General features: G+C 57.7%; 1 protein-coding gene across 2 annotated transcripts; it reads right to left on the bottom strand.

The window, feature by feature from the left end:
• Positions 1-2049: 2049 nt before the first annotated feature.
• Positions 2050-22505, bottom strand: VASH1 (vasohibin 1). 2 transcript variants are annotated; one of them, XM_037145238.2, is made up of 8 exons: positions 22082-22505; positions 20275-20579; positions 14338-14426; positions 13115-13171; positions 11443-11517; positions 8459-8840; positions 6739-6851; positions 2050-5878 (listed from the first exon to the last, which is right to left on the bottom strand). In XM_037145238.2, exons 2-8 carry the CDS (start codon positions 20569-20571, stop codon positions 5806-5808), a joined length of 1086 nt encoding a protein of 361 aa, XP_037001133.2. In that variant the 5' UTR covers positions 20572-20579; positions 22082-22505; the 3' UTR covers positions 2050-5805. The 2 variants fall into 2 exon arrangements, with proteins under 2 accessions (XP_037001133.2, XP_037001132.2); XM_037145237.2 differs by having other exon boundaries at positions 20275-21676; positions 22082-22504.
• Between the last annotated feature and the right edge of the window lie 517 nt (positions 22506-23022).

Below are 23022 nucleotides of genomic sequence, written 5' to 3'. Positions count from 1 at the left end.
CTGGGTTTTCTTTTCAAACTTTTGTGTTCTCTCCAGTTCTTGCCCCAGGGTAGCTACTAGGGGATTGTTTTTTGACTGGTTACATAATGCCCCCCAGGTACAGGTGGGACCCACCTCTTCTAGGTTCCACCAGGGGCAGAGCTGACCTGCTCGTCTAGACTCATCCTGGTGTACCTCCTCTCTGTTTCCCCTCCTGAGCGAATGTCAGAACAAATTGTTCCAGGCAAGGGCCAGCCATGTGAGAGCTTGGGGTGCAGGCCTCGCCTGGGGTGGGAGAATGTAAACCTGATGCGTCTCGAAGGGAACTCTGCCTTCCGCCCCGTCTGTAACCAGTTCCTGGGCTCCGAAGGCCGTGGAGAGGAGTGGTGTCTCCGTAGTTACATTCTTGGTCTTTCCCGGGACCAAGTCCTTTCTGGCTGCAGGTGCCAGAGGGCACATTCCCAAGTGGGCTGGCCTGGGAGGGCTGCCCCTGCCGCTGACCTGAGGTGGCCCAACTCTGCCACCGGCCAGGCTTCAGCAGCACGTCCCCTCACCCCCTTGGCAAACACTCAGGATCACCAGGCCACCTGCATCCAGGCCAGACTTTGGTGTGACCACCACTGCCTGTCATCACTGCCGTTGACACAGCGGTCGAGACGTCCAATCTTGGCAGGTAGGTTGGCAGGGCTTCCACCTCCTTGTATTCCGGGCTCTGAAAAGTGCTACCTGCACCCAAAGGTCCAACCCAAATTAGTCTCGTGCCTGTCACATGCGGTGAGCCCGAAAAGGCCAGGGCAGCAGGAGATGAGGCGACCCCCAGCGAGTCGGGCTCCAGTCCTCCCGAAGTCCACTGTGACATACACCTCTGCATCTGGTTGGAGAAAGTGGTCACGCGTGTCCACGGTGGCCTGCTGGACTCCTGACCGGTTCTCGCCCCAGCTCTCACCCAGCTTCTGTTTGCAGAGGGCAGCCCAGGGGCCCACTGAGTCCACCTCACTGAAGCCCACCCACAAGGCCTTTTACTTGGTATTTTAGCTGGGTTTGAATGTGTAAATTGTAACAATACCTTTGTGGAAAGGTATATAATCCCAGTTAGTCCCATATTCTGGTTACCTCTGTTGAAAGGCCCTTTTTGGTATTAACTTGGATTTAAATGAGTCTGTAAGCAACAAAACTGCCTCTGTTGGACGGTGTGGAGTCTGAGACATCATGGGTTCAGTGCACTGCCTCTCCTCTCCCGGCTGCCATGCCTTACCACGCACGGAAGCGAGGGAGTCCTGCGTGCTGAACTGCACTTCCAGTTAGGATGCCGTGGGGATGGGCTGGGCGAGAAGTAGGGAGTCTCCTACCTCCTCTTACAAGGCTAGGTTTTACTCTCAAGCTGAGCGGACGGACAGCAGGAAGAGGGGAGGAGGGGCTAAAGGTAAGAAATGCTTTGGGGTCTGAAAGTTATTTCTGTGCAAGCTGCAGCCAACTGTTTGGGCGGATCCTCACGCCTGGGAAGAGGTCCAGAGCTGGAGGAATGAAGCAGACGGGCAGGTGACAGATGGACCCAGACGTGGTTTCCTGAGCTGTGGCTTTACCTACCCTAGATCCTGCATGGGCGACTGTGGAGCGAAGGGACTTCAGATCCCTGTTGCTATGGTTTCCTGAAATCATCTCCTCCCCCAAGAGAACACTCACCCTTCCTCCCCCATTTCGGAGGGACTGCTGGGGATTAGGGTAGCAAAAGCAGGGCTCTGGAATGTTTCATATCCTGGGAGCAGACTCCGGCCTCCCTGTGGGGCCCAGCTGGCTGTGAGGGTGCAGGGGTTCAGTTACAGTCAGCAGGAAAGATCTCCCAGATTCACAAGAGCCGTTTGGCTGCAGCAGGCTGAGGGTGGCAGACTGGGGACCCAGGAGTTTCATCACGACTGCAGGGGCTGTGGGGTTCCCTGCGGACTGGTGTGGGGCCCCCTCGCCTCTGGTAAGGCTCTTCCTGGAGGCGCTGCCGAAGACACTGAGGCTGACAGTGGTGGCCAGGGCGGGCTCCAGCCCCAGCTCCCAGAGGAAAGGAGACAAGGCGGTGTGTCATGGTTTCCGCCCAGCCCATACAACCAGAGCTGGGGAGACTTTATTCATTTTGGCAGGGGGGTGGGGTGAGAACAGGAATGAGACGAAGTGTAAAAGTGGAAGTGGGGGCGCAATACTGTATGAAAAGAGGAAGAACAAAATCTAGTAGAACACGCAGCCCAGCACAAACTCCAGGAGCGGGGCAGCCACCATCGCCAGGCCTGGGGCCAAGCACACCCCGTCTCTTCTATTGTCAGATTTGAAGAAAAAGGGAAACCTGGGAGTCGGAGCACGGAGACGGAGCAAGGGGTTGACACTGCCGGGCACTGCCGCAGCCCTGCCTGGCCTGGGGTGGACCTCCCCGCACCCACTGCCCACCCCCCACTCATCTGGAGGACCTCCCTGCGCTTCCCTCGGGCTTCTCCCTGGGAAGGGAAGGAGGGAAGTGGAATGTCACCGTGGGGCAGCTCTGACACAGACTGCAGTCGGCAGGGACCCAGCTCTCACCGCCCTGTGCTCCGAGGCTAGAGGTGGGCCTGGGGGGCGGGGTGGGGGATGCTCCTGCAGCGAAGCCTGACAGTCGCCCAGACAGGAGGCCAGCGCGCGCACACAGGCCGTGCCTGGGCCTCCTGTCTGGGCTGCTGGCCGGAATCAGACCCATCCCAGAGACCCAGAGACGGGAAGTCAAGCCCCAGCTGGAAGGTGTGGGGTGCGAGATGGCAGGGCTGGAGCCAGACACGGCCCTCTGGGCTCTGCTCCTCAGAACCCTGGCCCCAGGCTTCCCCGTCAGACCCAGGGGCTACCCCTCTCCTCATTTGACCAGGTCCAGGAAGGGTGGGGTGGCTGGTGGGATGGGTGAAGGTGACTGTTGAGGCCAGGGGAGGGAGAGGACTGTCAGTGAGGTGGGTGGGGGTTGGCTATCTCAGCCCAGTTTCCTCGCACGAAGCACAAGGAGCCCGGCTCTGGGGAGCAATCGCCCAGCCCCACCCGATCCATCCACCTTCATCTGGCAGCTTTCTCCGACCTCACCTCGACCCCCCCCCTCAGCCAGCCGCCCGCTCTCTGGGGGGCAGCGGAGCCCAGGCTGAGGGCCAAAAGGCAGTCCTGAGTCAGGAGGAGGAGCCAGGCTCCTTGCTCCTCACAGGAAGTGCGATGAGGTGACACTGAGGACGGTGACTAAGGCCCCGAAGTCCCTGCCTCTGCCTCCCCAGAACTCTGCAGCCAGGCTGCCCCCAGGGAGCAGAGCCTGTGTAAACACGCCCGGAGGGGCAGCGGGGTTGCTACATATGAGAAACAGTTAAACTAAATTAAAAAGCACCACTGTATCCTATGGTGGTCTCAGCCGGAAAGGGGGAGTGCTCAGGGGTTACCAGCAGGGGCTGGTCAGCCCCCTGCTCCCCAGAGGCTGCAGGTCGGAGCATCCTTCTAGGCTCCTGTGCCAGGAGTAGCTCCCCGGGTGCCCCTCACCCAAGCTCCCAGCTCCCTCCTACCTCCCCTGCCCTCAGGCCCTGTGGTCCAACGGGGCCCCCAGGGCCACGTCCTCTGATGAGCGGCCTGCACAGGCACTCGGACACAGGCCCAGGAGCAGCCTCTTGTTGGCCTCATGCCTCCCCAAAGTGAGCCACGTCTGCCTCAGATGAACGTGGCAATACTGGGACTGCCACCCCACTCCCTGATGGCAAAACTGGGATGGATGGTGGGTCAGTGGTCACAATGGCTGCAGTGCAGCCCAAGGGGGCAGGTTAAATACCTCTCTGGGGATCCATGAAGAACCCAAGGGACTGGCCAGCTGGCCCCCTGGCTGAGCCGGGCTCAGGGCTAGCAGCTGCTGGTTTGCAGAGCTGCTGGCCCCTGGTGCCTTCCCTGACGGCATTCACATCAGCAAAGGAAATCTGTGTCCCTCCCTCCTCTCCTTGCTTCCAGGGCACCGTCCATGCCCTGGGCAGACCGAGAGGTGCATTCTCTCCACTCTACCTGCTCTGGTGACAGGGCAGCCGTGAGGTCTCTGGTGTGTCTCTGGTCTGCAGGGAGTGACATGAATGGACGCGGGAGCCTCAACAGCAAGGCCCTGCCCTGGCCCAGCAGCCCTGGCAAGCCTGGAACTTTCATACTTATTCCCCAGCACAACTCTCTCTCTACGGCACAGATTACAGACCCACATGTTCTTTCCCATTTTTCAAATTTCCTGAACTGATTGCCGACATTCAAAAATCAGGATTATCTCATAAAAATTCAGAGTTCTGGCCTCTAAAAAATCAGAAAATCTGGCAATGCAGGGCCTGCACTCTGAGAAAAACTGAGCAGCAGCCGCTGCTTTAATGAGGTTAACGCCCTCTTTAGTTTGCCACAGTCCCCACCCAGCCCTGCAGTCCTCCTTTTGATCACCTGCCTGGCCCTGTAAGGCATTTGAGTTTCTAACTGTAGTTCTGATCTTCCCCTTCCCAGGCTCCCAGCCCCTCTGCAGCCTTACTGATGGCTGCCCCTGGCTGAATCATAGCCTCTCAGTAAAAAGGAACCATCCAGCTACCCTTCCACAACCCGAGTCCTCTCAACAGCTTCCTGACAAGTAGCCATCTAGTAGTTGCTTGAATACCTCCAGCAACAGGAACTCACCACTTTCCAAGGCAGCCAACTCCGAAATCCCCCACATCCTTTCATCACTTACCCCTCCCAGCTCTCAGGCTCCGACCCTCCTCGGGGGCCGCACTGTCCCCTCCGCCTACTCCTCCTCATTCCCCCTTCAAGCACTTTCCACAGCCTCTCCCCTGCCTGCCAGTTCCCTCATGCCAGACAGGAAGGCTGTACAGACGCTGGCTGTTCAGGTCCGTCCCTGACAACAGGCCTGATGGTCACTGGGACGCCCAAACCTAAACGGGCTGCTAACTGAGGGGAGCTGGGCCCAGGCCAAAAGCATTCCGATCTGGTTGTCATTCACCCAGCAAGGGCTGAGGCAATAGAAAGCAGGGAGGCAGGGCCCACCCCCTGGGGACAGACCCAGGAGCACACCACCCTGTCTCTGGCCACCGTTCCTGGAGCCACCTGCTTTGCTCAGTCCCCACAATCACACTGAGCCCATTGCAAGGCAGAGCCCTCAGCAAAGCGTAGCGCCTCTGCAGGGATCTCCAGGTTCAGCAGCAGGTATAGCTGACCTGAGCAAAAGGGGCTGGGGGCCTGGAACTCTGCCCGCTGTGCTTCTCTCCTGGGCACTCCCACAGCGCCCAGCACGGGGTGTGCCAGTAGGCAGTGTCTACACAGCGGTGCCATCTGTCCACGGGGCTCCTGGGCCACGGCCTTCCACACTCGGGGGAGGCGTCACCTGTGCCACCCCACATAGGGCGTCCCACCACGCAGCGGGCCGGGAGAGCTCCCGCACAGGGATAGGCCCAAATCCCAGACAGTCGCCAGGGGCAGGGGGACCCTGGGAGCCAACGGCCCTCCTCGCCCAGCCCTGAGGCAGTGAGATCTCCTAAGCACTGGCCTGCCAGACATTGGCAGATCTATTCCATTTTTAGTTTTCTCCAAAAACCGTAAACTTTAGTTGTCAAGTTAAAAACTCTAAATAAAATACTAACTGCTTCTCGATCCAAAGCGATGAGGCTTGGCCCAGTGGGAGGGGCAGCCGCTCGAGTACCTGAGCTGGAGCACACTCTTCCTGCAGCCTCCCACCAGCCCCGGCACTGGCCCCGTCACCAGCCCATCGTTCACGGGCCAGGCTGGTTCTGGCAGGTGATCCTGGCCCCAAGAAGTGGGTGAGGCTGGGGTGCTGCCACCGTCTCACACCCGGATCTGGTACCCATTGAGGTCTGGCATGGCTTTGGGCTCGGAAGGCTTCTTCTCACCTGAAGGCCTGCAGGGAGGAGAGAGCAGAAGAGGGGAGAAGGGTGAGCGGCCCCTCGGGGTGGTGGCTGCCCCTGGTATCTGCCCGGCCTCCATCCTCCAAGGGGCAGCAGAGTGTACGAGGAAGTGCCCGCCTGCCTGCGCCGTCCCGAGGGTGGTCGAGCTCTTACAGGCTCCTGCTCTTTGCCAGGGGTCAGCTAATCGGGGCGCAGTTGGCTGTAAGGGGAACCTGTTCTCTACAAAGTTCTCCTAGACCAGTGACTGACGCTGGGTATCGGAGACCTGCTTGGAGTCCCTGAATCATACCACACAGGTGGCTGCTGAATGACAACGACACTGAAAGCAAGAACCAGACCGACAGGTGGAAGACAAATCAGAAGACAAAACAAATGGCTTGGCATCATAACGGGATGTGTCTGTCATCTAGGTAGAGGCGAAAACCACAGACTTGCAGGGGTGAAAGGTGTATTTAAAGCCATCTACCAGCTGCCATGTGATATTCACATCTTTCCCAACAATATTCCTGGGAGAACACACCCTCTGGCAGAGGCCCACCCTCTGCTTCTCCCTCCTACACACGCTGGCCTCAGACCTCTTTCATGCCCAGCACCCTGGGAGGAGGGGTGGAAGGGGTGGGGGGGGTGTAACTGGTGGGCCATGAGTGTTGCCTTCTCTGGGGAAATGGGACCACCTTGCTGCTGGAAGGTGCAAACACACAAACTCATCATCTCAAACCACCTCTCTCCAGTAGGGGAGAAAGAGAACAGTGGGAATGAGAACGGTAGGGTGAAAAAAAAAGCAGCAATCTAGAAGACAAGAAGGAAAGGAAAGAGCCTTTTCCCAGCCTCCCAGGTGGGACCCATCACTCACCGCCTTTCGCTGCGGCTGTTCCTGCGGTGGGGGCTAGACTGGCCCCGCTGTGGGGAGGACACATCCTTCTTCCGGTCCTTGGTTGGGGAGGGAGGGCCAGTCCCTTTGCCGATCTTGGTGGGGGGGAAGAGACAAAGACAGACTTGCTGCAGGGCTGCCCCAGGGCCCGGTCCTGCTGCAGGCCCCTGAGGCTGCACCGGGCAAGACCCAGGAAGCTCAAGCAGCTGCTCCGCCCTGTCTCCAGGTCTCCCCAAGCCTGTGTTCTAGGCACCGAAGCTGCCAGGGTTCCTCAGCAGGCTGCTCTATCCCAGTCGGCCCTACAACAGTGCGGATGTGGGCAAGTCCCTGAACTTTCGCCACCCTTTAAGAGGTCCTTGAAAAAAGGGCCATTTATCCCCGCCAGACAAACGTGCCCGCTGGGGAGGCAGCCTGCCCATTTGTGGGGGGCGGGCTGGGTGCTCCCAGCCCCACAGATGACACTGGGCATCTCTAGCCACTTAGAAGCTCAGACTGGCAGCTATTAAGAAACAGTTGGGAAAAAACCTGAACTACCCTTTATGCAGCACAGTAAGTGTGATCGGAATTTTTAACACATGGGGTCCACTGTGGGGATGCTGAAGAGTGGCAAATAATGTGGGGAGTCCTTAGCGCCAAACAGATTGGGAATCACACAGCACTAAAGGAAGACTAGGCATCCACTGGTCCCAACTCAAGGTCCGAACTGCTCCCTTGAAGATGCAAAATGCTCCAGGAGCAGGAGCCAGGGAGCTGGCCAACCAGAGCTACAGGGGGAGGGTCAGCTCAGGGCGGAGAAGGGCAGCCCCTGAAAATGGCCGGTGGGCTGCAGCTGGATTCTGCCCCGGGGGAAGGTGCTATCACCCCATAGAGTCATGGCCTAAGGGCCGGCAGGGCAGAGCCTCCGGGGCCGGGCCGTGGGGAGCCTCAGTGGATGTGAAGGCTCCAGGGTCTGGTTTCAGCACCGGGCTGTCAGGAAGGGCAGAGTCACTGCACAGCAGCGACTGAGAAATGGGGAGGGGCCCCAAGGGGGGCATCCTCAGTCCAGGGGGACCGGGGAGAGGCTGCGATTCTGCACACTGTGAAGGAGGAGGGGAAACCCCTCGACGGCTCAGCCCACCTGCTCAGGAGAGGGCAGCCCCTCCCCTCCTGCTCTTTGGGGCGGGAAAGCAGGAGAAGGAACTAGTATCCCCTTGTCTTCTTCCCATGGCCTCCTTCCTGCCTCCCTTCCTTTTTCTGACGTCCTCCTAGTCTTTCCTTGGAGTGGGGTGGTGATCAGAGGTCAGGGGTCAGGATACACAGAGCGAGGCGGAGGCTACCTCTACCCAAGCCTACCATTCCCTGCAGACGCGGGACTTCCCACCGATGGATCTCTACTCACAGACCTTTACCCTTCACCCGGACTGCGGGGGCCCCCCCGCCCCGCCCTTCCAGACATTCCGGGCCTGCCCACTCCCCAAGCCCAGCTCACTTGCTGTCTCCTTCCGGAGCCCTCCCCGTCCCGCCCATCTGAGGGGGCTCTTTCAACACAGTGACCTCTGAGTGAAGACACTGTTGAAATTTCCCACCCACTGTCTCCCGTGGAGTAGCAGTGGGGGTGGGCGGAGGGGGTGATGGCGTTCCCCCTAGAAAGCGACAGCGCGTCTCATTCCACCCCGCGGCACGGAACCTTCTGCGCATGGGCAGGGCCGACGCTGACAAAGACCTTGAGCCGCATGTCGCGGGCGTGCCGCTCCAGCTCCTTGCGTAAGTCCTCGCGGCCCAGCTTGTCCACATCCAGGACAGAGTGCTTCCACTCGATCTGCTCCACGCTGTGCGGGTCGTGGGACACGCACTGGCCCAGCTTCACCTTCTTCAGCACGTGCCAGCAGCGGCCGTAGGCGGCCTCGTAGTCCAGCACCAGCTCGCTGAGCGTGCGGAAGGCTGGCGGCTTGTACATCAGGTCCTCGCGCCTGCTCATGCCCAGCGCCCCGTAGCGGCCCCCGAAGTTCACCCCCAGCACAATGTGGCGGAAGTAGTTCCCTGAGAAGTGGGTCTTGAAGCTGATGGGGAAGCGTTCCAGGGTTGGCATGCTGTTGGTGAGGTAACTGGCATTGGCAGCCCAGCTAAGGAACCAACCAGGGAGAGGCGCCAGACTGGCATGCAGGGGCAGGACTGGGACCCCACGACCCCTTCCCCAGGGCACAGCCCATGTGAGTGGCCCCTGGCTCCTGGCACCATGCCTTGCTCACCTCCATACCCTGTTGTCTAGCCTTGAGCCTGGCATACAGTAGGTGCTCAATGCACTGAGTCTCTAGGGAACAGGGTCTCAGTGGTTAGTGGCTGCCGCTATGCCATCACGCACAGCTCACAAAATAACAGCTAACAGCGAGTCCCTCACTCCAAGCCTCGGGCTCTCCGAAGTCCCTGCTGGCTGCCCCCCTGCCCCCCTCTCTCCTGTCAGGCACACACACACCTCTCATCCCCATGTCCTCTCTCAGACACGTTCTCACATTCGTTCCCTCTCACGCACCCGTGCGCTCACAGATGCAGACAATTCTGTTCTCTTCCACCCCTCCCCCTCCCCACACACATTATTACTGCGCACTGCCCTGCAAACAAAGCCTGGCCCACGCTCACTCCAACTACTTCCCTCACTCGCAGCCCTCCTGGATTTCCCCCTGGGACCTTCTGCGCCAGCTTTTCCCAGAAGGCTGCCCCCACCTCCGCCAGCCTTTGACTGCTCCTCCTCATGCTGAAGGTTTGGCCATCACCACTGACCGCCCCTTCTAAATCAGCTCTGCTCCAATCTTCATTTTCCCTATGCACACTCGCCACAATCTGTAATAACTTCTTTGTTTACTTTCGGTCACCCCGGCTGCAATATAAACTTGGGAATGGGGGCCTTGTCTGTCACATCCTTTGCTGTATCTCTGAGGCCCAGCCTGGAGGCAGGGACATAACAGTTACTCGATAAAAACTCCCCTTGAACGGTTGGGTAGAAGATGAACGAGATAAAGGCTCAGAAGAGATTTTGTGTACAGACACTGTGGCGCGTGTCCTGTATGTACCCGCTTACTCCACTGTCCTGGCAACCTGTGCGACAGGCACTACCACCATCCCCTTTTGCAGAGGATGCTGCCGAGGCTCAGAGATGTTAAGGAACTTGCTAGGGGTCACAGTCAACAGGTGGCAGAACTAGGACTCAGGGCCCCAAAGTCTATGCCCTCAGTCATTACAACCCTTACTGAGCCTGACTCCTGGAAAGTGACTTGAGGACACGGAGGTGAGGAAGGTGCAGTCTCAGGGTGCAGAGGATGAGGCACAGGGACAGACTCAGCATGGTGGCCAGCATGTGTACAGCGGGGGCCCTGGGAGGTCCTCCCTCCAGATGGGGGCTGTCCTGTTTTCTTCCCACCCAAGAGACACCGGGTAGCCCCAGAAAGGCCTCTGAGATGATGTGATCCTGCGTGATCCTTCTGTGTGTCAGGGGAGGGGAGCAGCCTTCCTCCTCCCATGTGCGGGAGCCCCACGTTAGTGTGTGACCCCTGAAGGAGAAGCAATGTGGGGTCATGGAGGGGGTGCTGGCAGTGGCCCCAAGTGCTCAGGCTGGCCTCATGCTTGACCCGTAAACTCTCAGACAGGGCAATGCTTGTCAGGCTCTTGGAAATGGGAAACAATGGCCACCAAAGACTGAGCTCCCGGGACCTCCAGGGAAGGGGCACCAGCCCATCCCATCTCCACACTCTCCACAGGTATAATTTAAGGTGGCACTGCCTACAGGGCAGGGGGGCGGCCCCCATGGATCAGATGGCAGTCCTCCCGGGACTGCCTCCCTCTCCTGGCTCCCTCTCCCCGATCTGTTCTAGCAGGGACTCCTTGTGCTGTAAGGCACCCTCCCCTTGTCCTCTCTGCATGGAGCCTGGCGCCTGCACCGGAGGTGGCAGACAGAATATTTAAAAGCCTGTGGCACTAGGGGAAAGGGGGAGATGGGAGGGATACACAGAGATGAATCAACATTGGCCTTGAATGGGTAAAACTGAGTGCGGGGCACATGGAATTTATCATATTGGTCTATGTTCATACAAGCTTAAAATTTTCTCTAGTAAAACAAAACAAAAAAGGGCAAGGCTCTGCACGAGCCAATTAGGTCGGAGAGCCGGCCATATACACCTTCCTCCCTACCCTGCCCCAGCTGGGGGCTCGTCTGCCCACCCCGACGCCCAGCTGGAGGTTTCAGTTCTGCCTTTTGGGTGGGAGTGACTGAGAAACCCCGTTTGCTTTTTTCTTTTAAGGCAAGCAGTTGTTTCCAATATTCCATCCAACAGCTCCACAAATCAACATGTTCTGGAATTGCCAACATCTGGGCACCGAACCTGCTTTCCCCAGACTGTTTGGTTCTTGGAAATGGCGCAATGGCCTTTGTGGGATGATGTGCCCTGATTTGGGGTTCAGAGAACAGGGTCACTGTGTCCACATGACTCAAAGAGGAGCTTGCCAGTGAGCCCAGGAAGTTAGCATCTGAGGCGTGGGAGACTGAGACCCCCTGAAGCCCCTTCACTTTGGAGCCAAGTTCATGACTTCTGGGAGACAGTGCTGGGATAGCCCTGGAGCCCATCAGTCCTCCCCTTCCAGAGGAGGAAGCTGGGGCCCAGGGTGCTAAGCACATGCCTGCCCCCTCCCAGGCTTCCTGGGGCTAAGGAAGGATACATTCCCAAGATCACAGCTTCCAGGCATTTGATTGGCAGAGCCTCTTTGGTCATTTCCTTGGCCAGGTCCATCAGCCTGAGGGGCAGGAAGGCAGAGACATGAGTACAGAGCCCCTAGCACTTTCCAATGAGGGAGCAGGAAGACTAGAAATGCCAGAACAGAAACCCCAGGTCCCTTCTAAGCTGCCTCAGCGTAGGCCCAGCACCTCCCTCCCCTCCCCCATGTCCATCCTGAGCCAGAGAGGGTGGATGAAGAGGCAGTCACTGAAGATAAGGAAGGAGGCCCCTTCCCTTCCCTCCTTTCACTTCCTCCCTGACAGTCCAGGCTCCTGATCCTAAGACCTCTGGGGGCGGGGAGTGTGAACGGAGGGCATGCAGTCACAGGCAGCTCTTGGACAGCCCTGGGCCAGGGGCCTTCCGCAGTGGTGGTGTGGGCTGCGGGAAAGCAAGCCACAGATGCTGGGAACCTCGGCATTGATGTCGTCCCTTCTGGAGCACAGTGGTTCCCCTGATTCAACCGTGGCATTTCCAAAGAGCTTGTAATTGATTGCTGCCATTCCCCCACAGCTGGCCAGCTGCCCAGGTCCAGGACAGGGCATCTCAGGCAGTTAGCCAGGTGACTCCCCAGCCTGAGCCTGAACTTGGAATTCAGGCCACTTGAAGACAGCCTATTCCTGAGGTGTCCTTTCTCCCTCCTCACTGACTACTGCCTCCAGGTCTAGGAATGCAGCCTGGCCCCTGGCTTCGCCCAGGAGGGTGCTGGACCGCTCCACACCATGCAGGGTGGAGCTGGGCCCTGGCGCACAACAGCCAGAGGTCAAGAGCAAAGCTTTTGGGATGCAGGAGGCTGGATTCCACCAAGGGGCTTGAAGGGAACAGGGGTAATTAAGTTGTATAGCTATAAACCACCTCAGGAATTTTTTTGTGAGAAAGCAAACATGGACAGATTATGTGGAGCAAGACGTAAACTTCACGTCAATTTCTAAAACATGGGGTTTTGAGCCTGTGGATGGCTTTGGGCTGAGCCCCCAGGCCCAGTGAGGAAGTGGCAGTCACTCCTCACTCTCCTCTGCCCTCAGGGCTTCTGCGGGGTGAACCCAGCCAGGGGCCTACATGTTGGATGGTGGATTAGGAAGTGAGAGCTGTACCCAGGTCCCTGTTGCTCAGACACTGGGCCTTGTATTAAATGACCAGAAGGGAGGCCAGTAAGGCAACTGGGGTGACACAGGTTCCCTGCAATGGGCAGCACTCTCTGTTGCTAGGCCCATATCTCATTAAAATAATAATAATAATAATAATAATAATAATAAGGCTTATATACAGACATCTACCTGGGACCACCCTCTGTCATTGCCAAGGCAAGCTGGGGGCTGCCTGTCACCCTCCCAGCTCAGCATGGATGTTGAAGCTCCCTTTTCGTCGGGGGAGCCCTTTTGTGCACCTCGGCCACAGTTCCTGCTTTCCAGCATCCTTAGGGCCCCTGGGGTGTGCAGAGGAGGAGACAGGCAGTGAGATGGGCAGTACAGCGGGACGCTTGCCCCTGCTGGCACGCTCCCTTGGGAGAGGCCCTGCCTGCCCCACGAGCGCCCACCCAAAGGCCCCCCAAATGGCTCCAACCTGTCGAGGGGCAGTGTCAGCCTTGGTGTAGGGGGACCCAGCATGCCCACACTTACCCTGTGAGGGGCCTGCTCTTCTTAATTTCAAAGAACTGGGTCCCTGTGTGATTGTATCTGCAGTGCTGGTTAAGGGCTTCCTGGCTTGGTGTGGAAGAGGTGTGTCCCACTCACTGAATCTGTCCCCCAGACCCAGGGGCCCAGCACTCCTGGGGGTGCAGCCTCCTAGAGGCACCCGGGAGGATGCTTGTCGAGACCTGATGTGTCAAGGGGAGAGCAGGGCACAGCCTGTGTGCTTCTCCTTCTGCACACGGTCCCTCTGTCTCTCCAACCCTCTCTGGCTTCCAACCTTGCTCTCCCCTGGCCTCCCCCTCAGGACGGGGCCGTGGAGCAGGCAGCCAGGCCAGCCAGTGCTGGGGGAGTGGCAGAGCTCTAGACAGCTCGGAGAGGCCACATGAACTCGGAGAAGGCAGAGTGGGGAGGGTGTCCAGCCTGGCTAAATTGCTGGGTGCTGCTCCTGAACCAAACCCCTCCCCTCTCCAGGCTAAAATGTCCCCACTGATAAAGGAAGGGCTGGATCCAACTTTCAATCATCAGCCTGGCTTTTCTCTGGCTCAGGACCTGATCCTTCCATTGCTGCCTCCCCTGCAGCTGGAAGGCTGAGGGAGAGACCTGAGGACGTACAGGGTGGAGAACAGAGGGTGGAGGAGCCCAGAACAAGGACACCATGGTGTCCAGGGCTCGGGGGGGTCCAGCTTTTTCCATGCTGGGCAGCTGGCCCCCTGACAGGTAAGAAAGGCAAAAAACTGGGAGAACATTCCAAGATGGGAAGTTACCTCCCAGAGCACAAAATCATTGTCCTCTCCCACCTGCACCCCACCCCCAACCCCCCAGGGCCTTTCAAACTACGAGTTTTTAAACACCCCCATGGGAGCCTCCCCTCTCCTTCTGCTGGACTAGATGGACGGCAGATGAGGTCCGGGCTGATGGCCACCCACCAGCAGGCCACTCAGGAGACATCTGCTCATCACACCGAGGGGAGGAAGTGGTGGCAGACAGTGGGTCTGGCACTCATCAAAGTCGCCCCCACACCTACACGCACCCGCTGCTGGGCTGGCGCAGCTCCGGGGTGCAGAGGCTCCCTGTGTACGGCGGCCCTGGGGCTGTGGTGTGAGGCCACTCTGCTGCCCCCTCTCCAGCCCAGTCTGAAAACCAGCCCCACTCAGCCTTTGGACCAGCACGCCAGCCAGCCAGTGGCCGTGACCCTGGGCCCGAGAGGATACTGCAGCTCCCTGATGTAGCGCTGCACGGCTTCCAGGCGCTCAGGGATGGGTGTGGAGGGCTGGAACGTAGGCACAGTCGGTATGGGAATCTAGGGACAGAGAAAGAGCCCAGTCAATTATCCCACAGAGAAGCCACGTGCGAGGGGGTGTCCCCACGTCCCTCCTACCCCGAGCCCCTCTCCCTGCGACCTTTAGGGAGGCTCTAGTCACACCCCCCCCCACGGCCAGTCCTCCCCTGCCCAGCCCTTGACAGCATTCCTAGTTTGGAGCTTATGCTGATGTTCCAATTTGCGTTTCTTAGGTAATGTTAGAAAAACACAGGTCGACTCCCTGTCTTGAATTTCAAATATTCATTAACTTTAAAGGCTTAACAAGAATGTCAATATTGAGGTTAAGTTCATTTGGATGTGGGCTCCTTCCGGTTCAAGTGCTAGGTCAGACTGGTTTACCTGGGGTCAGTGCCCTGGGGGAGCCCTCCAGGAGGGATGGACACACCCTTGGCAGAAGGTGTCACCCAGCCCCGCACAGCACACTGACCAGGCCTTCCTGCTCCAACCCAAACTGGAGTGAGGTAGTGGTGGTGCGCCGGACGGGCCTGTTTTGGGACGGGTCTTGCCGTGGCCCTGCCTGCCGTGGTCTGGCCACTCAGGAGGGGTTTCTCAGAGGCCCAGGAGCCCTGGCTCCCCTTCAAAACCCCCCTTCCCTGCCCGCTCTACACCTGTAAGCAACACAGGTAACCAGGTCACCAGGCTGTCTTTCCCACCTGAAAAGACTCTGCAGTGCCCTGCCCAGGGAGGAGAGAGACGGGGGTGTCAGGCAAGCACCCCCTGGCGGCTGCGATGACAGGCGTGGCCTGCCAGGAGATGGGTCAGGAGCTGCAGCTCCCTGAGGCTGTCCCCTCAACAACCAGGCAGTCTCCAGAGAAAGGGGCCACCATGCGGAGTGGGTCGTGGGTCCCAGGCCCACCTTGGGCCAAGAAAGCCTGGATCCTAGAAAGGCTGCAACAAGTCAGTGAGCCCGAGTTCCCCGGGGCTACAGAACAGACTTCTCTGGGCAGAAGAACCAGATTTCCAGGAACAAGTCTCACTCCTCTGGGCTCCCCCTTGACTTCCAGCACCGCCAGCTGTCAAGTGGCCTTAAGTCCCTCACAGGGAGAGGTCCCGCCCTTTGGTCTGGCTCCCCCTCCCACGGAGCCCACCTAGCAGGCTGGGGCTGTAGAGGGTCAGAGTCTGGTGGGTAGGGCGGGTGTGCAGGGAAGGGGTGAAGCGGGAGCCCCGTGGGAGCTCGGGGGAGGCCTGGGGTGGGACAGGCCCTCCCCGTAGTGAGATGCTGTGCCGCAGGCACGGCCTTTTAAATAACACGGCTGCAGTGGCTGGGGCTCTGACACACGGGGGTGACACACAGTGACCACTGCACACTCCTGTCTGGGGCGCTGCTGATGGCCAGGGGCTCGGGACAGCCTGTGAGAGACACCTACTCCCTCCAAGGGCCCAGATGCAGGAGGGAAGGCCCAGAAGTGACAGCTTTGCAGGCACTTCCTCTCCCCCACCCCCCTCCCTGTCCTGTCCTCCCCCTCCGGGCAGCCCCCCAGGGCAGACACCTCTGTCTGTAAGGAGCTGTTTCCCCTTTCACACCATCCACAGCTGCCCAGACTGGTGCTACCACTTAGTCACCAGGAGATAAAAGTCCCAGGAAAAAAAAAAAAGTCCCAGGATAACAGGGAAGTTCCCTCTTCCTGCCTGACCACCTGCGCCAAATGGGCACCAGAACTCTCCAAGGGCCTGGCTTGACCTCCCCCGTGTGAGGATGTGGGGTGGGGGGAGGGACAGGAATTACTTGCACTTTACTATGAACAGCGTGACATGTGACCTCTTCCGGAGGAAGGACCCTGAGAGACCATCCTCCACTTCTCCAGTGAGGAGAAGGTATCCAGTGGTTTCCAGGAGCTTTGGCCACAGACTAAGGCTGCCCTCCCCTGAGACCCTCCAAACAAGGAGGGAGCTGCAGTGCATGGGTTCTCTGCCTGAGCTCACCCAGCCCTGGGCCAGGGCCGGGCAGCACCCATGAAGGCGTCCCCTGCCATCCAGACGGAGGACCCAGGCACTGGCTGCTCTGGGAAGAGGGAATGACTCCAAAAGAGTTAAAATAATAATAAATAAACAAATAAAGACCTGGGAGCAGAGTCTCAGAGGCCACATCACTGAGGCCTGGCTGGAAGGAGCCTTCTGGCCAGCTCCAGGACTCAGGCTAACTCCTGTAGCAGACAGCATGGACAGTGTTCTTCCGAATGTTCGTGCAAGCATACACTCACTCGCTCAGAAACAAGTGCCCTTCTGTACATCCAAGTGCCCAGGCCCACTTTAGGATTGGTAGCCTGGATTTGCCCTGACTACCCCCCTCCCCAAACCAGGAGCCAGGAAATACTTCCTCACTGTTGAGGGTCAGAGTACAGTGGGTGAATGATATTGGCTTCCCAGATCTCTTTAGGGACAAATTCTTCTCCACTGTCAAGGCCAAGGGTTACCCTTGCTGCAGGAATTGCGGAAGTCCTGAGTTCTGTTCGGTCATTCTACCTGGTGAAGTCCGTCTCAGTCCAGCACGACAGGGAGCGTTGGGGAAGGCAGGACTGTCCACAGCTGAGTGTGTGGGCGAGAAGCACACAGCCCAGAGGTGGAGGCTCCAGAGCCAGGCCATCAGTGTCCAAATCCCAGCCCTGCCATTCACTGTCTGCATCAAGATCCCTCATATCTCTGTGACTCAGAGGCCTCCTTTGTAAAAGGAGTATCTTGACAGAACCGCCCTCACTGTATAAACGAGGCAGGGCCAGGCAAAGCTCAGCTCCTGCTCACTGTCACTGTTACTCCGGTGCCTGCCAAAGCTACTGGTCAGCATGCGCGGACCCGAGATCTGAATTCATATTCTGTAGGAGCCTTGTGGCCAGGGCCACAGCTGGGAGATCTTCAGCAGCTGGATCTGGGATGAGCGGCCCCTGAGCTTTTAAAGGTGGCAGAAGCTTGGAACGTCAAGGTGAGATTCTTATGAAGGACCACAAACTCTTCCTGGGCCTAAGATCCTTTTAGAATTAGCTGTCCTTTAACATACTGGCACCTGACTTTTGAAGGACGTTTCCCCAGAGCACCCATGGAGTGGCTGCAGCCTCAGTTCTTGCTCTGTTTGTTGGGTATGAATTACATGCCCATCTGTTTCACATGCTTTTACTTTAGCAATTCCTCCCAACATCTTCAGAAATGGATATTGCTGTTATCCCCATTTTACAGTTGTGAAAACTGAGGCACAAGGAGCCTGCAGAAGTCATCACATAAGACATCACGGGAGAACCAGGGTTTTAACCTGGCGGGTCTGACTGCAGACCTCGCGTTATATCTCACAGCACAGTAGGGGTCCCAGACTCAACCAGCTGCAGGACCACTCAGGGTCCCGAATGGGGAAGGCAGGCTGGAGTGAGAGTGGTGACGCAACCAGCTCGGGGAGGGTGCCGCTCCTCAGGTCCAGCTGCCGCTGCTGCGTGACAGGGGGGGACTCTTGAGCTCAGATCTTCTCATGTTTCGAAAAGGTGCCAAAACCCTGGATTTTCACGTGAAATCTCCCAATTTAAAATTTGCACGTAGTCTTCTTAAACATTGTGCTGTCCCAATAATACATCTCTTGGGCCCACCTTGGTGTGACCCCTGCAGAGAATGCCTCCGTCCCAGCTCCAAGGGCACGGCCACTCAGGGAGGGTCCGGTCCAGGGGCCAGTCCACTCTGCTGCTGGCACTCCGGGAACCAATCATGGATGTCTCTGGGGCTGCTTTCTACCCTGGGCCAAGATCAAGGAGAAACCCCACACAAACTTGGGTGCATTTTCTCTCTGTCCTGTGGTTTGAAGCGGGGAGGTTCCAAATTTCCCCAATCCCCTCACAGAATTCCTTCGACACTACCACACTCCCCCGGCAACAGCTTCAACCCTTCATGGGTGTCTTTCCTATACACGAAGGTTGAGGATTGCAAGATGACATGGTAGACCAGCTGCTAATAAACTCACTGACTTTTTTTTTTTTTAAGTTTCCAGGAGAACCATTCACATCCTCCCATAGCCTCATTTAGACGTAAGCACGATGGCGGGAGAGCTGTCTGCTATACACCAGCTTGGTCACGTGGGAGAAGCTACGGAGAGGCGTGTGGCTCCGGCCTGACTGGCTCGCGTGCTGAGTGTGATCTAGCCCCCCTTCCCGACAGAGGGCGTGAAAAAGGAAAGGACACCCAATAACTAGCCTCGGCTTGAGGCTTCAGTTTATCAAATGTTCTAACACATACCCTCCTCATGTAATCTTTTCCATAGTCAACCCTGCATAGGGGAAAACTATGGCTCAAACAGGTTTGCGGGACCTGCTTGAGGTCAGATGGGTAAGCGAGCCGTCTGGACCCCATGGTCACATTCTTTGACTCAATACTTTCTCCTCTAAGAATTTATCCCAAGGAAATAACTGGAGACGGATCCCAATATTAACATTTTAAAATGTTCTCATAGTGTTAATTTTTAAGAATATATTACTGAAAAAAATGTCCAGCCATAGTGACACGCTAAATAAATTCTAAATTAGTAGAGAGGGCAAATGTGTAGCCTTCAAAATCAGTCCATTTTTGCTCTGGCCAATGTGGCTCAGTTGGTTGGAGCGTTGTCCCATAAACTGAAAGGTTGTGGGTTCAATTCCTGGTCCCAGTACATACCTAGGTTGCTGGTTCGGCCTCTGGTTAGAGCAAGTACAAGAGGTAACCAACTGATGTTTCCCTCCCTTCCCCTCTCTCTAAAGTCAATAAGCATGTCTTCCGGTGAGAATAAAAAAATATATACACCAAAATCAACCCACATTTTATTTCCTCTGGAAACGTTAGGCAGTTGCTCAAATTTCAACCTCCAAATTCCCTTTTCCCAGAAGATGGCTTCTTGTGGCTATTTTACAAAGAACTTGGTAAAAGCAAAACAGAACACTCTTCTCCAATCCACTTGAGCTGCCGCTCTTTCCAGCTCCCTTCCTTCTCGCCTGAGCAGTGAGGACTAAGCACTGGGATCCCGACCTCTCTCTGAAGGGCTTTTCTCTCTGGGGATGGCAGGCCTCTGTCTTTGGCTTAACCGTAAGTGAACTAACTGCATCAGTTTACCCACACATGTTAGAGCTGAAAATCAGGCACGTATTTCCATTGTGCAGCACAGAACGTCTCAAGCACTTTCACTGAGAAAACACAGGAGGCCTTGGAAAGACAGCAATGAATGAGACATGACTGGAGAGAGCCGTCATGGAGGGGTTCCAGCTGTGCCCAGAAAACTCATCTGGCTTCGCCCCTCTTCACAGGCCCTCTTCTAACTGTCCTGATCCGGCATCCAGCACAGGAGATGACCTGGGTCCCGAAGACTCTGGATTGGGTCCCAGCTCCACCACTTATTGGCTATTTGACCCTGAGTATTGGCTTGAGTTGTCCTACTTCCCATTTGGAAAAGGGCTCCTCAAACTGTGTTTACTTCCCAAGGCTGTTGGGGAATGCAGTGAGATAACACCTGAAAAAAATTTCTCAATACGTGAAGCCCCTGTAGCCCCCTTAGTCATACATAATCTCTGCCCACAGTTCTCTGGCTTAGCAAATGAGATGTCAAACCACATTAGTGTGCTTGTTAATCTGCTGCCCTGCTCACGAAGCGTGGGTATTTTAAAAGAGATGAAAGAGGGCCTCTTGGAAAAAAGGCATGTGGACTTAATAGAACCACCTCAGTTGTAGTTGGGAGAAAGTTCTTCTGGACAGGTTCACAAGAACTTTTAAAAAAATCTCACTAAGACAGTGGTACCCTACCCTACCAATGAAAGCACTCTTCCAACGTCAAGATCATAAAAACCCTAGATTCTCCCCGCCCCCCAGATCCCAACTCCCACCAACTACTCACCTTGGGCAGGTCCGTGGCTCCACGGATCCGCTGGGCCACCTTTTCTCCATCGGGGTGGATCTTGGCCACATGCTTCCACATCCTTTCCCAGGTGGCCTCGTCCACAGGCAGCCCACCTCGGTTAACAAAGAAGGGGACACCTCCATCTCGCAGGTCCTCTTCCCCTTCCTCCTCTGGCTCCTCATCTCTCTGGGCTGAAGCTCCTTCGTTGGTCTCCAAATGCCTGACCCCAGAGGAGGCTGCAGCGGCAGTAGTGGGGGCAGCAGCGCCCCCAACCACCTTCTTCCCTCCTGGCATCCCCGAATCTTTGACGGGAGGCAGAAGGAAGTATGGGGAGGCAGGAAAAAAAATAGGTGGCTCACAGGAGGCCTCCCACACACCGGCTGCAGAGATAACACATGGCCAAACAGAGTGCAAGGCGCCTTTAAGAAACCAGGGCGTGGCTCCGGTACAATAAAATACTATTCGGTAAGAAAAAAATCAGTGCCTCAATGGGAAGTGGAGAGACAGAGTGGGTTGGTGGTCTGGGGTCAGCCTTGGAGGCCTTGCATCGTTTGAAAAACAAGATAAAGAGAACACACTCCAACTTGGCAGCCTTCAGAAAGCACCCCCATTTGACAGCGAGAACAATAACGGGCAGCAATCAGTCTGGGTTTGCAAAGAGGAGAAAAGTCGGGGTGGGGTGCGGTGGGCGGGTGCAACTGAGGCCAGACAGCTCAGAACCGAGGCCACAGAGAGGGTCAAGGCACGGGTGCCTACTCTGGGAGGCCCAGGTCCTAGTTTTGGAGAGAACCAATTCCTCCACAAAATACCGCACGCTCACACCTGCGCGCTTAGGAGGGGAGGGAGTACCGAGGGGGCTTCAGGCTGCATCAGCTCTGAGTCTGGACCACCCAGACCCGGGGCAGCGAGGGGACGCGATTTCTTCACCGCGGCCAGTCCCGAAGCCAGGACTCGCAGCTGGCTGGGTGCGGGGAGGGGGCACGCGCCGACGCGCACATTCCACGCCCGCAGCCAACTCCCCGCACAAAGTGGGCTTTGTCTCTGCCCCCTGGCCCCTCGCTGCCCGGAAGCTGCAGCAGAGCCCCCAGAAGGGGGAAGGGTGCGGCGTGGGAAGCCTAGGCTCCGCCGGTCCCCTGCCGGGCGCGTCTCAGCGGGCAGAAAGCCGGCACCCAGCGCGGCGCTGCGTCAGCCGAGCCATCGCGGGGCGCGGGTCCCTCTCTGGGGCCCGGGGCTCAGCGGGGTCGCCCCGGGCGGCGAGCAAGGGCCAGTCTGAGGTCAACAAGCGGCTGGCTCCGGCCGCGGGGTCGCCGCCCCGGACTAGCTGTAGCATGGGCGGTGGCGCGGCCGAAGCGGGCGAAGGATGCTTCTCGGCTGTCCGCTCGGGCTCCAGCGGCCGGAGCTAAGAGGGTGGAGGAGGGATCGGCGGGGAGGGGAAGTCCGGGGGCTCGCGCAGCCCCGGCCCCGCGGACGAAGCTGGATGCGAGTGATAAAGCCTCGGCGAGCGCGAGCTGCGCTAGTCCCCGGAGAGCAGCCCGCAGAGCGCAGGGAGCACACGCAGGTCGCGGCTCCGCGACTAGGCAAAGCTGGGGCCGCCGCCGCCCCAGTCACCCCCGGGCCCAGCAGCCGCCGGCCGCGTCCCTCGCCCTCCCGCCGCCCACCCGGCTGGGCTCAGCCCCGCGCGCGCATGCGCTCTGTCCCCCCCTTAAAGGGCCAGTGCGTTCCCGGCGGGTCCTCCGCCGCCTACTGCAGCCCCTCAACTCCAAGTTACTTCTAGAATGAGGGTGGGCGTTCTCTCCCCTCTTACCCCTCTCTCCTGGCCCCGTGAAGCTGGTGCGGAGCCGCGGAAGAAGTTTACAGGATGCCAAACTGTGCGCAAACTCCGGGGAGATTCCGGGCTCAGAGGACACACGGTCGGGAGTTTCCTAAGGGGACCCTCTGGGTGTAGAAGCGAGAACATGGCCTGAAAGGCCGGGGTTCTAGACGGATTCAGCGTCTATTTTCCTGTGGGCCATCGAACAGGTCACTTCCCTCCGTGGGCCTCAGTTTGCCAGCCAATCATCCGAGGTCGTCACCCTGGGTGCGTGTCGAGCCCTCCCGGGCTCGCTCCTTCCCAAAAGGCGGATATCTGGGAGTTATGGTAACTATCTCTGGAAGCGGAAGGGTTAAAAACCATTCTGTTCCACTCCAAGACCTACAGCAGTAGGAGCGGGGTGCACAGGGTTCGACCTTAGTCCGTCTGGACATCGCTCTGCCCGCCCCCCCCCCCCCCCCCCCGCGTCCTGGCAGGGAGCAAGTTGCGCCCCAGAGTCTTGGGTTGAAAGGCAGAAGAGGGTGACAACACCGTCCATTGTAGTGAGTGAGCCAGGGACAGTAGAGACCCAGGGCCACCTCCCCCTCCTCAAAACTGTAAGGCAGAAAAGGCTGGAACAGGGAGTGTAAATGAGGAACTCCTCTAAATTGACAGACAGCCCGAGGGCTTTAAAACTCCTCCCCTTTCTCACGCCAGTAGTTAGTGTAACAGTCTCGTGGGGTACATGTGGATTCTGGGTCCCCCGCGGGCAGATTCAGCTTCCTTAGGTCAGTGATGGGGGTGTTTCTCACCATCCACTTCTCTAACAAGCTGAGATTAAGACCTTGGGCTGGGACAGGGAAAGCCTTGGAGAATCTGAAGTCCTCAGTGGTTCGCTGTTTCTTAAATTGTTCCTGGTGTCCCAGCTCTGAGCTTCAATAGCAACCTCTTGCTCC

This window comes from Artibeus jamaicensis, unplaced genomic scaffold (assembly GCF_021234435.1).
Source record: "Artibeus jamaicensis isolate MK-2021 breed Jamaican fruit bat unplaced genomic scaffold, CSHL_Jam_final contig_851, whole genome shotgun sequence".
NCBI classification, from domain to species: Eukaryota; Metazoa; Chordata; class Mammalia; order Chiroptera; family Phyllostomidae; genus Artibeus; species Artibeus jamaicensis.
The sequence above is the reverse complement of the archived record's forward strand: the minus strand, read 5'-3'. Positions and strand labels throughout refer to the sequence as shown.

Excerpts from the sequence above, each read along its gene's own strand:
- VASH1 (XM_037145238.2), bottom strand. The coding sequence starts at position 20,571 with ATGCCAGGAGGGAAGAAGGTGGTTGGGGGCGCTGCTGCCCCCACTACT. Across the intron at positions 6,852-8,458 it reads CCCGCGACATGCGGCTCAAG|ATCGGCAAAGGGACTGGCCC; the intron begins GTCTTTGTCAGC and ends CCCCCCACCAAG. Across the intron at positions 5,879-6,738 it reads AACAGCCGCAGCGAAAGGCG|GCCTTCAGGTGAGAAGAAGC; the intron begins GTGAGTGATGGG and ends TCCTCCCTGCAG.